The sequence below is a fragment of the Megascapheus bottae genome, chromosome 4 (genome assembly GCF_031878675.1).
Source record: "Megascapheus bottae isolate mThoBot1 chromosome 4, mThoBot2.hap1, whole genome shotgun sequence".
NCBI lineage: Eukaryota > Metazoa > Chordata > Mammalia > Rodentia > Geomyidae > Megascapheus > Megascapheus bottae.
The window spans coordinates 59,123,148-59,142,659 of record NC_143512.1 but is presented as its reverse complement, the minus strand read 5'-3'; the positions used below and the strand labels follow the sequence as shown (position 1 = coordinate 59,142,659).

General features: G+C 33.9%; 1 protein-coding gene across 1 annotated transcript in view; it reads right to left on the bottom strand.

Moving 5' to 3' along the window:
* Hcn1 (hyperpolarization activated cyclic nucleotide gated potassium channel 1) overlaps positions 1–19,512 on the bottom strand; it is a 275,653-nt gene that overhangs the window by 218,646 nt on the left and 37,495 nt on the right. The window contains exon 2 of the mRNA XM_090331963.1: positions 475–898. Coding sequence (XP_090188089.1) covers positions 475–898 — 424 coding nt within the window. The remainder of the gene's footprint in view (positions 1–474; positions 899–19,512) is intronic.

Below are 19,512 nucleotides of genomic sequence, written 5' to 3'. Positions count from 1 at the left end.
TTCTTCAAATATAAATCCAATGATATTTCAATGTTACAGGAAACAAATACCTCACTCTGTTTTTTAATTATATTTAAGTAGTTCACACTATCTTTTTGAAGCTAATTATATACTACACTTTCAAGTGTACTTTACATCTTTGTCAAAGATGGTGCTTCATATAGTTGCACAAATAGAACCCCCTAAGTACAAAGATTGCATTGAGTAAGATAATGATTTATAAATTAAATTGCATTGTAGCATTATTTCATATCTACTATTTTTTCAATTTATTCAAAACCTGCATTTTATCATCCTTCAGAGATACAAATAAAATCACTTTTGCCCCAGAAAGAGTGCTCAAAGAACAGTTTTCCACTCAGATTTTATATAACTCATTACAAGAGAAAAATCATAATGCAACAGTCATATCCTAACAGTCATAATGAAAATCTCATGATATTGTGGCTTTATAAAAGAAAAGGTGTAACTTACCTCCTCCCACTGATGTATGTATCTAATTAATCTTGAAAGTCGTAATAAACGCAACAGACTGAGAATTTTTGTAAATCTCACAATGCGAAGGGCTCTGGCTGTCTTGTAAACCTCTGAATCCATTCCTTTTTCTACAATAAGAAATATATAATCCACTGGAATCGATGAGATGAAGTCCACTACAAACCAGCTCTTTAAATAATTCATCTTGATCACTTTAGGGTCCAGGATGATTTCAGAACTGTCTTCATTGACAGTTCCAGTCCTAAAATTCATAATCAGATCCAACAGAAAAACGGTATCTGATGCCACATTAAAAATAATCCATGGTGTCGTTGTTTGCTCTGTAAAGAATGTGATCCCAACTGGTATGATGACGAGATTTCCAACCATCATTATAAGCATTATTAAATCCCAGTAAAACCTACAAGAAATAAAAAAAATTATATTTTAATATGTGGAAGAGAATCATCCAGTTCTCCTCTTATAAAGATAATATGAGTTTGCTGGTATGGTGTCTCATGCCTATAATCCTAGCTACTCAGGAGGCTAAGAACTGAGGATCAAGGTTCAAAGCCAGCCCAGACACAAAAGGACCTGAGACTCTTATTTCCAGTTAACCTCTAGAAAACGGGAAGGGGGACTTGGCTTGTTGACCTTGAGCTGAAGAGCTCAGGGGCAGCAGCCAGGCCTAGTTCAAGCCCCATGATCCACAAAAAAAAAAAAAGATAATACGAGTTTATGATTGAATAAGTAAAAGAACAGAGAAATATTTTTAAATATAAATTTTTCCAACAACTGATCATTTATTTCTAATTAAAACTAGGATACTCCTACATCAATAATATATACTATATTAAAATAAAATTCAAGAATGCCTACATTTATGTACTAGAAAAGTAAAAGAAGTCCCCTAAAAAAATATGGAGAGAAACAATGAACAAATACAAAATTAACCTTTAAAAATTGCTTCTGAATTTGGAACCAACCCAGATGCTCCTCAGTAGATGAATGGATAAAGAAGATGTGGTACGAAAGACTTAGACAAAATCATATTAAGTGAAGTAAGCCAGACTCAAAGGAACTTAGGCTCAATGGTTTCCCTCATTTGTCATAATCAGTAGAAACCTTGGGCTCTACTAGCAGAGATCTGCAATAGAGCAAAATCTTGATACATAAGGCCATATAATGTGAAGCTAATTGAAAGGACCTCCAGGATATTGAAACAAAAGCCATATAATGAATGATTGTTGTCCTTAATGTACTATGTTGTCTCTCATCTCCTTTGCTGTCCCTTGGTTATCTCATATTGGTATAGTATCTCACTTTGTTATCTGATATATTGAATTTATTTGTATTTGGATATTTGAAAATTGATAGGGAAGGGGGGAAAACCAAGACGGGTGGGGAGTGTTGGGGGGAGAGGGAAATGGGTACCAAGACATGTGAAAGGGTATCAATGTGGGTGAATTAATGCACCTTCTATCTGGCAAATATCATGTAACCCTTTTACTAATTACAATAAAAAAAATTTAAAAAAAGAAGATGTGGTACTTATACACAATGGAATTCTATGCAGGCATCAGAAAGTATGACACCACCCCATTCATAAGGAAATGGAGAGACTTGGAAAAAAAATCATATCAAGTGAAGAAAACCATACCCAAAGGAACATAAGCTCAATTGTTCCCCTCATTTGTAATAATTAGTACACACCTAGGACTCTCCTAGCAGAATATTACAATAGCACAAAACCTAAATACATAGGGCCATATAGGATGAGGCTAAATGAAAGGATCTCCAGAATATGGAAAGAAGAGCTTTACTTTGTGTGATTGTTATTCTTATTGTACTACACTATTTCTCTTCTCGTTTGTTACCCTTTTGTTAATCTCATATTGCTACAGTATCTGACTTTGTTACCTGGCATATTGTATATATGTTTATTTGTTTATTTGAAACAGGAAAGGGAAGGGAGAAGAAAAGATGATTGGGAGGGGGTGAAGGGAAGGAAGTGGGCACAAAAACATGAGAAGGGGTATTAATGTGTGAGAAGTAATGTACCTACTACCTGTCGAATATAAGTGTAACCCCTCTATACATTACAATAAAAAAGAAGTTAAAAAGTAAGCTCCATGAGACTTTCTGATAAAAGTACAATGTAAATCCCCTAGATACTGTATCATAATGCATGGAAAAAACAAAAATCTCTATCTTTAAAAAAACTGCTTCTGGCCAAACTCTTTGAGGTAGTTTGGAATATTCTGTATATCAATTTCCCAGCTATCCATAAAAATAAAAGTAGCTGAACATACAGGTAAAGGAAACATAAGCCTAAATTTAAAGTTACTATTATCTTTAATTAAGAGTGACTCATAGGATTAAAAAATAATATCTCAGAAAAATGCTAACATTTTCCTCCAATACTTGTAAATCCAAGGATTATATAAATATGTTTCCCTTTGGAGATTTTACCCAAACTTCTTTTCAGACTTTCTTACACATTTACAGACCAGTACAAGAATAGGTCAGTCATCCATCATGCTCTGGCAAAGTAAATGAAAGCTTTCTTTTTTTAATCTCTTAATGGAAATGCAAAGTATGTCATCTAATATACTAAGGACAGAAGAGAGTAGAGCAGATGTGATATTGTAATAGATATTTCACAAAGAAATGACATCACTGAACTCAAAAATGAAATCATGTGTACCCTGAGGATTTTGACTTCTGGATATTCTTATCCATCTCTTCCGTGTGCTTCTTTCTCTGCCTTCTCTTGAAAGGGGAACCTAGTGTAACACACAGCCCTTTTATCATTATTCTTCATATGTTCCTGGTGCAAAATTAAGTATTCATCCCTATCGTTAATGATTAATTTGTACCTGATGACTCTAACAGCTTTATCTCTTGTCCACTTTTGTTTTTTAATCTGGATACTGTACAAGCTATTGAATCTATTTTTAGCATATATCTCACACTCACCTAAAGTAGCATGCCTAAGCTCAAACTTCTAATATCTCTCCCCAAATGTAGACCCCACATGTTCCCTATCTTAGAGATGTGCAAGTCTATGTGTAATTGCAGGCCAAACCACTTGATATTATCCCAGAGAATTTCTGGACAGCAATATATCCAATTTCATTCCCAAACAATCACGGAGACTAATCTACTCTAACACTTAAACATATGTTATAACATTCTATGTAACCCAGTAATTTCCACATATTGTATATTTCTGTGTATCGATTAAATAATAAAAACAATAAAATCAGAAAAATAATTATAGGATGATATCTAAAATAAAATAAATTGTTTTATTTATTCATTTTCCCTGAACAATTTCCATTGAAGTTATCTTCAATCAGAAATTCCAACAAGCTCTCTACTTTGTAGGTAAATTATATCAACTCTATAATCACAAACCTTTATTTACAAAATTAAGATAATTAAGAAACCAAATTATGGGGGCTTAGTAAATAAAGTAAATAAAATTAAATAAAATGGCACAAGATAATTAGAAAGCTTGCACATGATAAACTGTGACACACAGTGATGTTGCCCTAATAACTATCCTTTGTTTTCCTTAATGTAACCAAAAGAAAACCACTGTTAGGTGGAACAGTCATGAAGCCAATGAAACATACCGACATTCATTAACTTCAAAAATTTAGGTATTTTTTTAGAAAGACAATGATGATGTTTATAGAAGAACAAATTGAAAAACAGTATCCATTCTGAAAAGAAAAACATTCAGGAAAGAAAGAGGCAGAGGTGTTACTACCTCATGCATAGAAACATAATGTATGTCATATTGCTTACTGTGTTTCCTAGAAGTCAGATGAACATGATTAACCCTTTTCATTCTTTCTTTCTTTCTTTTTTATTAATTTATTAACATTTATTTTTACATCATATTTCAAATGATGTGACTAACAATAAGCATTCAAGAAGGGAATCTCTATATACAATCACTGGCACTTACATTTTAGAACAATTAAAATCAGGCTGAGGGTATGTATGTCATAGATACATATTAATCTATGTAATAAAACGTTATATCTATAGAGTCATAAATTTTTTTCTTTTTTTTTTGCCAGCCCTGGGCTTGGGCTCAGGGCCTGAGCACTGTCCTTGGACTTTCTCAAGGCTAGCACTCTACCACTTGAGCCTCAGCACCACTTCCGGCTTTTTGCTATGCATGTGGTACCAAGGAATCGAACCCGGGTCTTCATGCATGCTAGGCAAGCACTTTAACCACTAGGCCAAACTCCCAGCCAGAGTCATAAATTTTTATGTCTGTGTAGTTGTGTTTATATTTCCAGTACCATGTCCATATCATTGGGTACACAAACATTGAGCCCTCGCTCTCGTACTGTTTGGATCAAATAGCCATATATTAAAGATACCATGCGCCTTTTGTTCCTTTGGTCTTGACTTGTCTCACTCAAAATGATTCACTCCAGATTCATCCACTTCCCTGCAAATGCCATTATTTTATCTTGTCTGTTGGCTATGTAGAATTCCATTGTGTATATATACCACATTTTCTGTATCCATTCATCTGCAGTAGGGCATCTGGATTGTTTCCATCACCTGGCTATTGTGAATAGAACAGAGATGAACATAGCTGAACAGGTGTCCTTTTCATATCTTGGGTTATGGTGTTCAGGATAGATGCCCAGGAGTGGTATGGCAGGATCCTAGAGAAGGTCAATTTTCAGTTCTTTAAAAAACCTCCACACTGCTTTCCAGAGTGGCTAAACTAGTTTACAATCCCACCAGCAGTGCAGTAGGGTTCCTTTTTCTCCACAACCCCACCAGCATCTGTCATTGTCTGAGTTCAAAATCTTGGCCATTCTTGTTGGGGTAAGGTAGTATCTTATTTGCATTTCCTTTATGACCAAGGATGATGAACATTTTCTCATATGTTTTTCTGCCCTTTTAATCTTTTTTTTTTGAAAAAAAACAGTATTCCATCGCTATGAATCAACAGAAATGAAAAGAATAACATATCATCTCCTCCTTATTATTGTAACAGTGTTATCATACAACAATCTTTTATGGTCTATACTGAAGTCATTATAGATATTTCAATATTGATATAAAGCTACATTAATCCTTATGATTCCCTTTTATAATGTCATTGAGTGAAAGCATAAACACAGATTGGGTTATAAACTTTTTTTTTTTTTTTTTTTGCCAGTCCTAGTCTTGAGCTCAGGGCCTGAGCACTGTCCTTGGACTTTCTCAAGGCTAGAGCTCTACCACTTGAGCCACAGCACCACTTCCAGCTTTTTTCTATGTATGTGGTACCGAAGAATCGAACGTGGGTCTTTGTGCATGCTAGGCAAGCATTCTACCACTAGACCAAATTCCCAGCCCCGGGTTATGAACTTTGTACAATATAATACTATCTTTTGTTCAGATGTATTCATTCACAAGGATAAATGAAAAAATGAAGGAAGTATTCATTCTAGAAGTATGCTGTAATTCTCTGATTTCTTTAAAAGTAAATCTGTCCCTGAAAAGTGATTTCATGTGAGAGGCCCTGGATCATATTTTGTCACCATGAATACCTATAGATATCATCAATACATGGTCACTTCCCTACACCTACCCACTGACTTAAGGATGCATTCAAATCGCATGTAGCTATTGAGTTTCATTAGTACCTGATGAGTTTCATTATTTTTAAATTGATGAACAATGTTTTTAAAGTGGACTGGTATTATTTTCTCAAATAATCTGTCTTGACACATGCATAAACTGTCAGCATCTCTTCCATAGAAAAGCACTTGTTTCAAATGAAGTGTGATTATCATCCATGGTCTATAGTTACATTAAGATTCACCATCAGCATGGTCTACTCGATGGATATGAGGTAATTTTTAGTGACATGTACATGTCATGAGTACATGTATTCATGACCCATACATGAGTGAAATCACTGCTCCCAAATTTCTCAGTGCTCCCTGCCCCCTCATTTCCCTCTTTGTTTAGTCTGTAGTTTTGTGCAACAAATAAAGGAGTAATATCAATTTGTTTCCTATTTTTACTTTGCTTTGGTTGCTATTTTTCTTTATTCCTTATTATTACAGATTTTAAGATGCTATAAGTTCAAGCTTGTATCATGTATTTTTTCTTCTGCTGTAATGTAGAAAACATCTTCATGACAACATGTCTTCCTATTTCTGCATGAACTTCATTTTCTTCCTTGGCCCAGAGTTGCTCCACAGGATTGCACATAGTAATGTCTGCCAAAAATGGCATGTTTGACATGCCATATAATAGGAAAAGGGAATTAAGACCCCAGAACCAGATGGGTATTCCAAGTGTTCTGTCTTAAACATCTATCTCCTTGGATCCTAAAGAAGGTTCCAGTTCTCCAAAGGTTTGAGGAAGGCCTTGTGGCTCATGCACACAATTCCAGATATTTATGAGTCATAAATAAGAAAGATTGTAGTTCAAGGCCAATCTAGGCATAAAAGCTAGTGAGAATACTAATTTAGTTAATAAGCAAAAATGGTGAGGAATACCTGTGATTTCAGATGTGAGGAAGGTCAAAAGGGGTCATGAGTAAGACTAACTGGGGGAAAACTGAAGATGCTACCTGAATAATAAACTAAAGCAGAAAAAGTCTGAGGGTTTAAGTCAAGGAGTAGCACATCTTTCTAGCAAATGCCAGGTCATGAATTCAAACTTTTAAGAGGTAGTAGTGACTCTTTAAAAAAAAAGCTTGAGGGGCCAGGAGTTTGGCCTAGTGGTAGAGTACTTGCCTAGCATGCACAAAGACCTGGGTTTGATTTCTCGGAACCACATACATAGAAGAAAGCCAGAAGTGGTACTGAGGCTCAAGTGGTAGAGCTCTACCTTGAGAAAGTCCAAGGACAGCGCTCAGGCCCTGAGTTCAAGCCCAGGACTGCCAATAAATAAATAAATAAAAAATAAAAGAGCTTGATATCTACACTGCTGGGATTATTTGCATATTTCTCCATCTTTACAATAAATCTCCATGAACTCAAGAAAGTGGAAAAAGCAATTATGAAGAGCAAAATTTTTTTCTCTGAAATATTAACAAAGGAGGGAGAACATTCATGCAAGTTCAGTAGTTGGAATTAGAGCAGAATAATAATCTAGGTAATTATTTTATCTTACATTGGAAGAAAATAAATGATAAAAGCAAATAATAAAACAGGATAAGGGGAGGAATGGGGGAGGGACATGGGAACAAAACATGAGAAAGGGTAGCAATGTTTGTGAAGTAATGCATCTTCTATCTGGCAAATATAATGTAACCCTTCTATTAATTACAATAAAAATATATTTTAAAAAAAAGAAAAAAGAGTTTCAGGTCCTTTTGTGCCTGGGCTGGCTTTGAACCTTGACCCACAGATATCAGCCTCCTGAGTAGTTAGGATTACAGATATGAGCCAACGCACCAAGTTTGTACATTCTTGTGGTAAGTACAAAAATATTTTCTTGCTCTACAAGAATGCCCATTGTGCTTCAGCAACTTTATGATGACCCTGAGGAAAATAATCTATAGTCATATTTAATCTAAAACCTCAAACTGATTTAAGTCATTGCCACTTAATGACTAAAAGGCTCATTTTGATGATTTATTTCCCAAGTACTGAGAGAATGCCTCTTTTTTCCCCCCTTTATGATGAGGTAAATATTTGCCTCTAATTATAAAGGAGCTGACTTTGGGTTAAATATCTGACATACTACCAGATTAATTGGTTCTCATTTAATCTCTGGATAGTTCAAGTTTAATGATGCAATAAATCTGCCCCATCAACTCAAATTGAAGACTCAAACACAAAAGGAACAAATGAATAGAATTCTCAAAGTATAAATTATTTTGATAACTTCCATGAAAGACTTCCTTTACTATAATGTGGTATTTCTGTGATCTGGGACTGGTTTCAAAATTAGTGGTGCTACAGAAGATTAAAAAAATATTGCTAGGTGCACTATAAATGTATGTCACATTTTATTCAGAAAAATGTTCTGAAGGCATCAATTCAATTTTATTTTTAGATATTCATCATAAGCTGGGCATACAGTTGTACTAATTTATCATCTTAGTGAACAAACAAGTGCATAAATTAGCAAACACCAGAGTGGAATTTTTTATGACTACACATAATTGTTACAATCATGTTCCAAAATTTATGTGAAATTATTCAGTTATCAAAAACCTGACTAAATATGTGCTCTATAATTAGGCACATGTTTTCTGAAAAAACACCACTACTTTATCTTAAATATTGGGTCCTCTTCCCAGTGTCTTCAGTAGTAGTTCATCTAACAGCTAATACCTGAACTTCTATTTGATGTGTCATCAGATTTCACACACACACACGCACACACACACACACACACACACACACACACACACACACACACACACACACAAAACACACAAAACCTCACTATTTAAGACTAGTATATTTGCAAGGAGACTGAAATAATGTATGTCTTTTGCATGTATATGAGACAGTTTACTTGTCAGATCTGTTCTTTTATCTAATGCTTTTGTGATAATTCACAAGGAGATATTTCTTATCCATGAGAGATAGAAAAAATATCAGAAAATGCAAACAACTCCACTACAGGCAAGTTGAAGTTTAAATATATTCATTTTTAATACAGAAAAACTACAGGTTTTTTCCACATTAGGTTTTTAACTTCTGATACTAATGGTTACTTCTTATATTATTCTTATATTATTGCTTATAACAGTTTACAACTTTAACTGTTTATCTTTCATGTAAAAGAAAATCTCCCAATTTTTTGTTTCAGTGACCCACATTATCATACTTACTCATTTTTTGTAGCAACAAACATTTTCTTCATTTCTCATCTCATTGCTCTTGTTAGCTATTAATGTGGGCATTCTACGTGATGCTCTTTCCTCCCCCTCTAAGCACTATGGCTTTCAGTCTCATCAACTCCTACAAGTAACCAGTTATCAGTTCTCTTCCTGGCTTTCATAACAGTGTCGGGGTTACACATTCCCAGCAACATTCTAGAAAGTTTGTGGCCTTTCAAATATCCCAATAGAATATTTAACCCAAAGGCTTGAATTCCAACTAATTGTTACAATTTCAAAAATTTTTCCTGATACATTATTTCTTTTCATTATGGCACAGATTTCTTATTGAACTCTGCTTCTTTTTCACTAATCTTCCTTCTACTAATGTATTTTTTATATTTAGCTTTTCACTGAGAACCATTCCAATCAAATTCTTACTTTGTCATCATTCAGTGTACTAATTTCCCCATTTATAACTGTTCATGCAAACTGAATTATATTTATATAGGAGAGACTTTCCTATTGCTTTCATAAAATGTAACCATTCAAAGTCTTTTAAAGTATATAACAATCTGTTTTAAGGTTCATTTTATGCACATAATGCCCAGCTAAGTCTTTTTAAAGGAGTATGATTTGGACTCCTTCAAAAAACATAATTTGTTCTTAAATATTATTTTTTCATAAAACACAATCTTAATATAACCCAGTGTTATTTGTACTATCAATTTACATTCCAGCTCCTTCAGAGTTAGCTTCTTTTCATTCCATGCACAGGCTTATTGGAGTTTTCTCTTAACAACTTCAAACTCCAATCAATTTTCCAATGCAGCTTACAGCACCTTAGGGCACCTGTTAATTAACAGTGAATAATTTACCATATTATGGTGTTAGTGGTGATTGTGTGTATATATATATATTATATATAATTGATCCTATTGTAAATTTATCACATTTGTATTAATGAGCATTTATAAAGTCACTGTAGGAGCTTAGTTAAATTATATTAACATTTTCTCTTTCCAAATGTTTGAAAATTAAAAAGAATACTTTTATTTCTCTTTGAGTGGTAGAATTATGATAGATATTTCTAGATGATTCTAATCATGCTTTACACAACAGGAAGAGCTAAGTCTTTCACAAGTACTTTAATTATCCCATTCAAATTCCTTTCAAAGGAAGGCCACAACTTCCAGTTTGCTGAATCCAAACATCTGTTTACCACTAATTGTAACCCATGAGTTTACTTCATAAGTCTATCACTTTAATCAAAGGGTACAAAATGGAACAGAACTCTGTGTGCATTGAGTTTGTCTATGTTGCACTATTCTATCTTTCTGATGACATGTAGGTTTTCCACAAAAAGAAAAGTCCTTAATTTATAAAGCGTGAGTAGAAATAGTACACGAAATAACTGCTCACATTAAAAATTTAGAGGGTTTTTTTTAGTCTAATCTAAAAATATTCTTTAGCTTGTAAGTGTTCTTAACTGATTGGCCATTGAATCATTTTATGAAAAGTATTTTCTACTTATGATTTTTGGTACTTTAATTCATTTAAGGAAAGCAAAAATAGTGTCACTAAGTCATATCATTGTTAAGAAAAAAATGAGTCCAATCAAAATCTACTGTACTATAAAATACAACAAATTTCCTAAGAGATGGTTCTCAGAGAGCAGAAGTTACTTGACATTAAGTTATATTACTGATAATACAATCCCATGATACATAGTCTGAGGACACTTTAATTCTGAAACTTTACTGAATGTCAGAGAATGCTTTATGTATGTGGATATACTTGCATCTAATCACTACAAAATTTTCAAAACAATTAAAGCTACCATATTCTTCCATTTCTAAATGCCTAGCTAAGTCTAAGACTAAGTTTGGGAGGTTCAACTTCAGAATGATTGTTATTTCATTGCTACCATAATCCTAATAACACTGCTTATTTTCAAGTCATTCTGTTTATAGTCCTTCTCTCCTGTTCATTCTTTAGCCACTAATGTTATGCAGATATTTCACATTACTATTTCAGTTTAAGAGAGTAACAGACTAATGTTCAAATTTTTCATGATGTCCTTAGTAAAATACTAAGTTTCTGAGAAATTAGGAAGATTTCCATGATTTTTATATCTTCAATTTTTGTGTGTTAAGGATGATGGACAATAATTTTTGAATCCATGAAGAACTTCTACATTTGTACTTGTACTTAAACGCTGTTGAAAATGAAGATGTAAAAGAAAAAAAATGACACAATACCCATCAAAATCCAAATGATATACAAAAAAATCCGAAAATTCATAGATAACAATAGATCTAGAATAGTCAAAGCAAAAATTCTAGTCAAAAATAATGTGGGTAGTATCACAACACCAGACCTAAAGCTCTACTACAGAGTTATAATAATAAAAACAACTTAGTATTGGCACAAAAGTAGACCTTAAAATCAATGAAACAGATTAGAAAACCTAGAAATAAAATCATACATTTACAGTTATCTGATGCTTGGTAAGGGAGTCAAAGACATACAATTCCGAAGAAATGGCCTCTTCAATAGTTGGTGTTGGAAAAATTGGGCATCCACATGCAAAAAAACTAAAAGTCTTCCCATTTGTCACCAAGCATAAATATCAATGAAAAATTGACCAAAGACCTCAATATAAAACCCTAAACTTTGGAATAACTACAAGAAAGACTGGGAGAAATACTAGAATTAATAGATATAGTTAGAAACTTCTTAAAAAGAGTTCCAATGACAAAACAAATAGGAGAGATACCAAGTTGATTTACACCAAAATAAAAGATTTTTGCCCAGGTAAACACACAGTTACTAAACTAAAAAGACATTCAACAGACTGGGAGAAGATATTTACCAGAAATATATAAGATAAAGGCCTAATATCCAATGTATACAAGAAGGTCAAGAAACTAACTCCTCCCACATCTAATAAAACAATCATATGACACGGAAGCTAAGAAGAGACTTCTCAGAGAAAGTAAGAATGGCAAAGAAACACATGAGGAAATACTTATCATCCCTGGCCATAAAGGGAATAAAATCAAACCAAATCTGAGAGCCTATCTCAACCCAGTTGGACTGGCCAACATTGTGAATTCGAACCAATATTGGTGAGGATGTGGGGGGAAAAGAACCCTACTGCACTGGTGGTGGGAATGTAAACGAGTAAATTAGTAAATTATTACCACTCTGGCAGTATCTGTGGAGCAATCTGGAGTTTCCCAAAAAACCTAAACATAAACCTTCCTTATGATCCAGCTGTACCATTCCTGAACATCGCAGCCAGAACATGTTAAAGACACCTATACATTCATGTTCATTGCCACACTATTCACAATAGCCAAGTTGTGGAAATAGCCTACATGTCCCACAGTAGATGAGAAGATCCAAAATATGTGGTACCTATACACAATAGAATTTTACACAGCCATTTGATTGAATAAAATAATGCCATTTTCAGTGAAATAGATGTAACTAGAACAAATCATGTTAAGCAAGGTAAACCAAGCCCAGAGAGACAAATAGCACATGTTCTCTTTGATCTGTGGAAAACAGATTTAAAATATACTGGGATATGACAAATTAGATAGGATTCTAGTTACACCATGTGATCAAAAGAGAATACTCTTAGAAGAGACACAAAAGGCACATTTATGTTTATTTAAGATACATGTGTATATTGAAATGAACTTCAAGATACAGAAACAAGACATCTTTTTTATTTTTTGAGAATCTGTCTTTTTTTATGTCTGGTGTATTTTCATGCATATCTCTGGGAGGGTAGAGAGGAGAGTCCATAACTCAAGGGAAAACAGGTGAAAAGTGCAATAGTGAAATTCACTGAACACTTGAAAGTGAACTGCACAACTTCTGGATGGAAACAGAGGGAAGGACTTATAGAGAATAAGAGAAAGGGGCACACTGTACGAGAGGAAACATACTCGTGTAATTGTAATCTCGTTGTACCCCATCTTTATACTAACAATAAGGTAAATAATTTCTCAAAATATCATGCTTTATTGTAGAATCATATAAAGAGCTATGATAGAGCACACAAAAGAGAATTATTCTGTGTGGTCACATCCTTTGAGGGAACAGCAAGAGACTTAAAGAGACCTCAGGCCAGAGAATTGATCCGTTACCCATAAAACTAAAAGAGCTTCTTTTAGATTCAGGCATAGTAGTGAATGTCTGTCCTGTCCTACTGAAAGATAGGAGGACTGTGGTGTCAAGGGACATCCAAAGGAAGACACATCTCAAAAACAAAACAAAAAGAGCTGAAGAGTTAGCTTAAGTGATAGAACACCTATGTGCACATGTGGTGCCTTGAGCTCAAGCCCCAGAACCAGGAAAAATGAAAATAAGAACTTGTTTGTGTTCACATCAGAACAAAGTCAAAGAGATAGACAGGCTGCAACTTGCAACAACGGGAAAAGTACACGGTGCTGAAAACAGGATGAAAAAAATAACATACAGAGTTCAAAGGTCTACTTGTAAAAGTCTATCCTTTCTCCAGTTAATCCTTCATTTGCTATGATAGGAAACAAAACTAGTATTATATCAAAAATATCTTCATTAATTTTAAAGTTATTATTTTCCTAATTAAAATGATGAAAAACAACAAGGTGGTAAAATTAAAAATGTTAATTCTAGTTATGATTATTATTATTATACAATATAATACTAAATCACTCATTTAAAAAATTTGTGTGTGTGTGTGTGTGTGTGTATCTATCTGTCTGTGTTTGCCTAAAGCACTCAGTTTACTTGAGTATAACTGGTGCTATCTAACTTGAGTCTATCACTTGAACCAATTCCTCCGGCCAGTTTTTTGCTTGTTAGTTAGAGATGGAGTCTCTCAAGCTTTTCTGCCTGGGCTACCTTCTAATAATAATCCTCTGATCTCAGCCTTCTGAGTAACAGGTTTGAGCCATCCAAACAACCAATTTTTGAAGAGCAAAATTATTCACTTCTACAGGCTTAGAACCCTACATGGATAAACAAGACTGCCAGTTCTACTTAATGTGTGTTATTTTTCCCCCCTCAAACAGTAATGCTCGAAGATATTATTGCATACTTGAACTCACTGAGGTTTTCACCCACTAACAGCTGTGTATTATCTGAGGCGCAGGAAGGGTATGTGTTAAGGAAGAAAATGATTTCACCAAAAGCATATGTTTCCAGGTCTGTAACAAACATTCAGGCTGTGTGGGCAGAGTAACATTTGCTATGGAGTATTTGAGAATTGAGGACCGAATTTCTTTAATTATCAGGCACATCATACAAACAGTAGGGCATATTTTAAGCAGAACTGCCAGTACAATGAGAAATCTTCAGTCATCTACAAGGAAATCAGATTACCCAACCCAATTCACCTACGGAGAAATCATAGATGGTTTGTGTAGGTATAACAACTAAAAATACATTTTTGTGCCTTTGCTTTTGTCCTACACATCATTAGTCAGTGGCATAATTAAAATGCTTTTGCTCGTAAAGAAAATATCCCTATGATGGGATATTGTTACTCAACAGGAAATTGAGTCCCATCGGTAGGGGGAAGTTGCTTCAATTTTATGGAAGCCAATGACATAAAGGATATTTTAAAATTAATTACAAATGTAGTAAATATTTCAGGGCCTTTTGGTGCTTTTGTATAGTTCAGCTTTCTATTTAAAATAAATTTCTCCCACCTTGGGATAAACGAAGTGGCAGACTGGGTGTCTGGTTTCTTCAACAAAGAACAACAAAACCAGAAAATACGTAAAGAAATAAAAATCTTCATAGGCAAAAATAAAAGAAAAAGAAAGTTCTTGAAATCTAATCATATGGGTACATCATAATATTCATGCATTTTGAGATTATTAATTTATTTCATTATTTCAGAATCCATATGGCATCCTATAATGACAGAAGAGATTAAAAGAGAAAGATCTTATAGAATATATTTGAGACTTGTATCATGCCAAGTCTGTTGGCAGTAAAAATTGAAAGAAATGTCTTAATTTACATCCCTAATCAATCTTTCTGTGTTTTCTCATTAATTTTCAAACTAATTACACAGCATTAGACAGACCTTATACTTTCTTTTTTTCATTTCTTCTGTATAAATGCTGAAAGTGCTCAGAATACACTCAGTCCCTTCTGTCCATCCTCACATGGTTGCTAATTACCCACAGGATCCTAACATCTCTGGGCCTCCTCTTTGAATGTACAAAGGCCAATCCTGGAAAAAGTAGCGGTGTCTCAGAAAAAAACTTAAGGGCAACTGAGTACATGCAATTTGACCAGTTGTGGGAAAGGATTAAAAGCAAAACTGCTTCATTAAACGGGACACAGTTTTTTGTTTAGACTCCTGTCAATAAAACCAATAGCAACACACATACTCAAGGACACTTCATTTTATATAGGATTGCAAAAACATCAGAATAGGCGTAAGCTCTCAGCAACCCTTTTGTGATTCTAAAGAGGGCAACTTATTTTTATGCTCAATTAAAGAAAGTAAGCATATGGAAACACAGGTAAATGTCCATAGATCAAATTAGGGAACAATCTCTACACAGGTTCCCCAGGAATACAGTTCACATAACATGGCTTCTCTTTCATACACCAAAAATATTTGTACTTTTAAACGCATATGTTGTCCTTAATGTACTATGTTATCTCTCATCTCTTTTGCTGTCCCTTGGTTATCTCATATTGTTACAGTATTTCACCTTGTTATCTGATATACTGTATATATGTTTATTTGGTTATTTGAAATAGGATAGGGAAGGGGGGGAAACAAGATGAGGGGCCAGGGTGGGGGGAGGGAAATGGGGACCAAGACATGAGAAAGGGTATCAATGGATGTGAAGTAATGCACCTTCTATCTGGTGAAAATAATGTAACCCTTCTATTAATTACAATTAAAAATATATGGTGAAAAAGAAAAGTCAATTAAATCAAAACTATAGAAAAATGTAAATCCACACCTTCTGAAAGGTAAACATATACTTTGACCAAAATAATAAGTGGTGAGGAAAATCTATGGATACTAGGCTGTGTGTTTTCTACAAACCTCCAGAATTGACACAGAAGTACAGTACAAATACTATGCAAATATTCTTCAAGCTTTGAGATCCCCTAAGGTTACAGTTCCAAGTGTACTCTTTGACCTACAAACTCTATGAAGAAACCCATGCTAGAGGTTTTAAGCTGTCATTTTAGTATTGTTTGTTGCAAAAACAAATATTCAGGAAGAACTAATTATTTTCACTCCATGAATCGCCACGTACTTTTATTTTCAGTTAAATATCTTTAAAAAATACGTTAAATTGAACAAGGATCTCACATTGAAAACTAAAGGGTGCTCTAAGTTTCAAGAAAACAAGCTGAAACATTTTCAGTAATAGAACAGTATCAAGCCTACCAGAGGCTGTGGAAAAATATTAGCAGAGACAGATGCCATTAGCAAATTGAGCTGTGAGACATTCATCACAAGGAAATCATGCCCACTATGAATGTGAATGCTCTGCAAGTTATCAATCCAAACATTCTCAGATTCACTGAATTTTAATTCCATAACATGCTGGGAATAAACACATCAGGGAATGCAAACAATCTTATAGTTCTATTTTTGTATATTTCTGCTGATTACCAAACTGCTATGAGGTTAATCAGGCAAAAACTATTTTAATGTAATTAGAAATACAAATATTTATAAAATATGGTCAATAATTTTTGCTGTTTTCTTACTAATTTTCGCTTATTTTGGGGGGTTTATATTTATAGGTCAGGAATTTGGGAGACAATTAAATGGTATGCGACTTGGCAAAGAGAAAACATGGATTGTTACTGACATTGAAGAGGAGCAATACTTTAAGTACTTCAGGACTCTTTAATTTATTGTTACATATAAAATTTATTCATTCATTCATTCATTTATTTATTTATTTATTTATTTAGTGGATCATGGGGCTTGAACTCAGCCTGGGCACTGTAATTGAGCTATTCAGCTCAAGGCTACTGCTTTACACTTGACCCCCACTTATCATTTTCTAGAGGTTAATTGGAGATAAGAGACTCAGGTTCTTTTATGCCCGGGCTGTCTTTGAACCTTGATCCTCAGATATCAGTCTCCAGAGTAGCGAGGATTACAGGCATGAGCCTCTGTACCCAGCTTATTTTTATTTTAAAAATTCACAGAAAGCCAGGCATCAGTGTTTCATGCCTGTAATCCTAGATACTCAGGAGGCTGAGGTCTGAGCATGCCAATTTGAAGGCAACCTGGGCAGAAAAGTTTCTTATCTCCAATTTACCACTAAAAAGATAGAAGTGGTGCTGTGGCTCAAGTGGTAGAGTGCTAGCCTGGAGCACAAAGAGAATCAGGGACAATGCCCATGCACTGAGTTCAAGCCCCACAACCAATAAACACACACACACACACACACACACACACACACACACACACACACATTTTTAAACCACAGCTATAATAAAATTCAAATGGATGGCTTAATAGAATATAAAAAGCATTATCAAAAGAGAGTCACAAATACCAGCTCCCTTTGGGCCTCTATCTGCTTCTTTGCAAAAACAAACAAAAAAATTTTAAATAAACCTAAAATTCTTCCAAAATTATTCTCAAATCTTGAGATTTCACTCTGTGGGATTTTATTGTGTGTCACAGAAAGAAACTGATAGAATTAAAATAATTTCAAAAACTGCAATATAAAAACTAACTTGAGAAGTCAGAGAGGATATAAAGGGAAAAGTTCTTGAGTGGGAAATAGGTGCCAGATAGCATTCTCTGGATTTGAGGAAAGGAAATTAGAGAAGGCAAATGTTTCCCCTCATATATTACACCAGTGAAGGTGGAAAATAACATGTGAACATACTCAAGGTATGTATAAGGATATTGTTTTAAAGAAAATAAGTTTAAAAAGGTTTTCACTCAAATGTCATAAAATAACATGTAATATAGTATTCTAGAACTAAGTGATTTAAGAAAAAAAGAACAGAATCCTTAAGAGTCTTTGTTTACATTTCAGAACTGAAATTGGGGGCAGAGAGAAAAAGAATCCTTCAGGGGAAAATAAGAGGTAGAAAAGAGAAAAAAGGCAGAGTGATGACTCTGGGCCAAGTCTACTAATAGGCACCAAGAAGATTCACAAGCAAATGAGAGACGCTGAGACAAAAATCTCTAAGACAATCACTGGCTTGGCAAGGAAAATGTACACAAATTATATTCTTTTATCACATTACTAGTCTTAATAATTAATATTTCTCTAATTTATTTGTACTATGGTGATAGTAAAGTTTTAAAAATTATTTCATAAGACTCATTTTAGACATATGCATAAATCTGCCATTAATCTGGATTTCAATAACCAAAGAGGACAAGGTAATTATGTAATTATGTAATTTTTGCAATCAATATGAAATGCTATATTTGAGTAATTTATCTAAATATAGATGTTAAGGCCATGCTTTTATGCCTATTAAATAAAGTTTTATTTCTATTAAACAAAATATTTGATCTTTTGCTAATTACTGGACATTGTGAAAAATCTAGGTCAATAAGTGAAAAAGGACAAAAATAGAAGGCAAAATGATCAATTCAGATGACAAATAATATTATACAAATCACAATGGAATATGGTCAAAGTTTTTCATACACATGTCTGCAAACAAAACAACAAAATATGTTGAAATTGTTCCAAGAAAAGGAAAAGAGAATGAAGAGAATGTAGGGAAGTGATTGATCATGAAGATTTGTATACATATGCAGAAATATCACAATTAAACTTTTTTGTATAATAAAATGAACAAAAATGCAAATATAATACAAAAATCACAGGGGAAATTCAGGTAAGAGAAATTGTATTCCAATACCCATCAATATCCCAGTGTCATTCTTTAATGAAATAGAGAAAGCAATTCAAAAATTCATATTGAATAATAAAAGACCCCATATAGCAAAAACAATCCTTAGGAGAAAGAATAGTGCTGGAGGTATATCAACATCAAAATTCAGACTCTATTCAGACTCTATTTGATTACTATAAATCAAAACAGCTTGATACTGGCACAGAATAGGCCTAAGCACCAATGGAATAGAACTGAAGACACAGAAATCAACCCAGAGACCTATGGCTACCTAATCTTCAATAAGGCAGCCAGAAAAATAACATGGAAGAAAGACAGCCTCTTTAACAAAT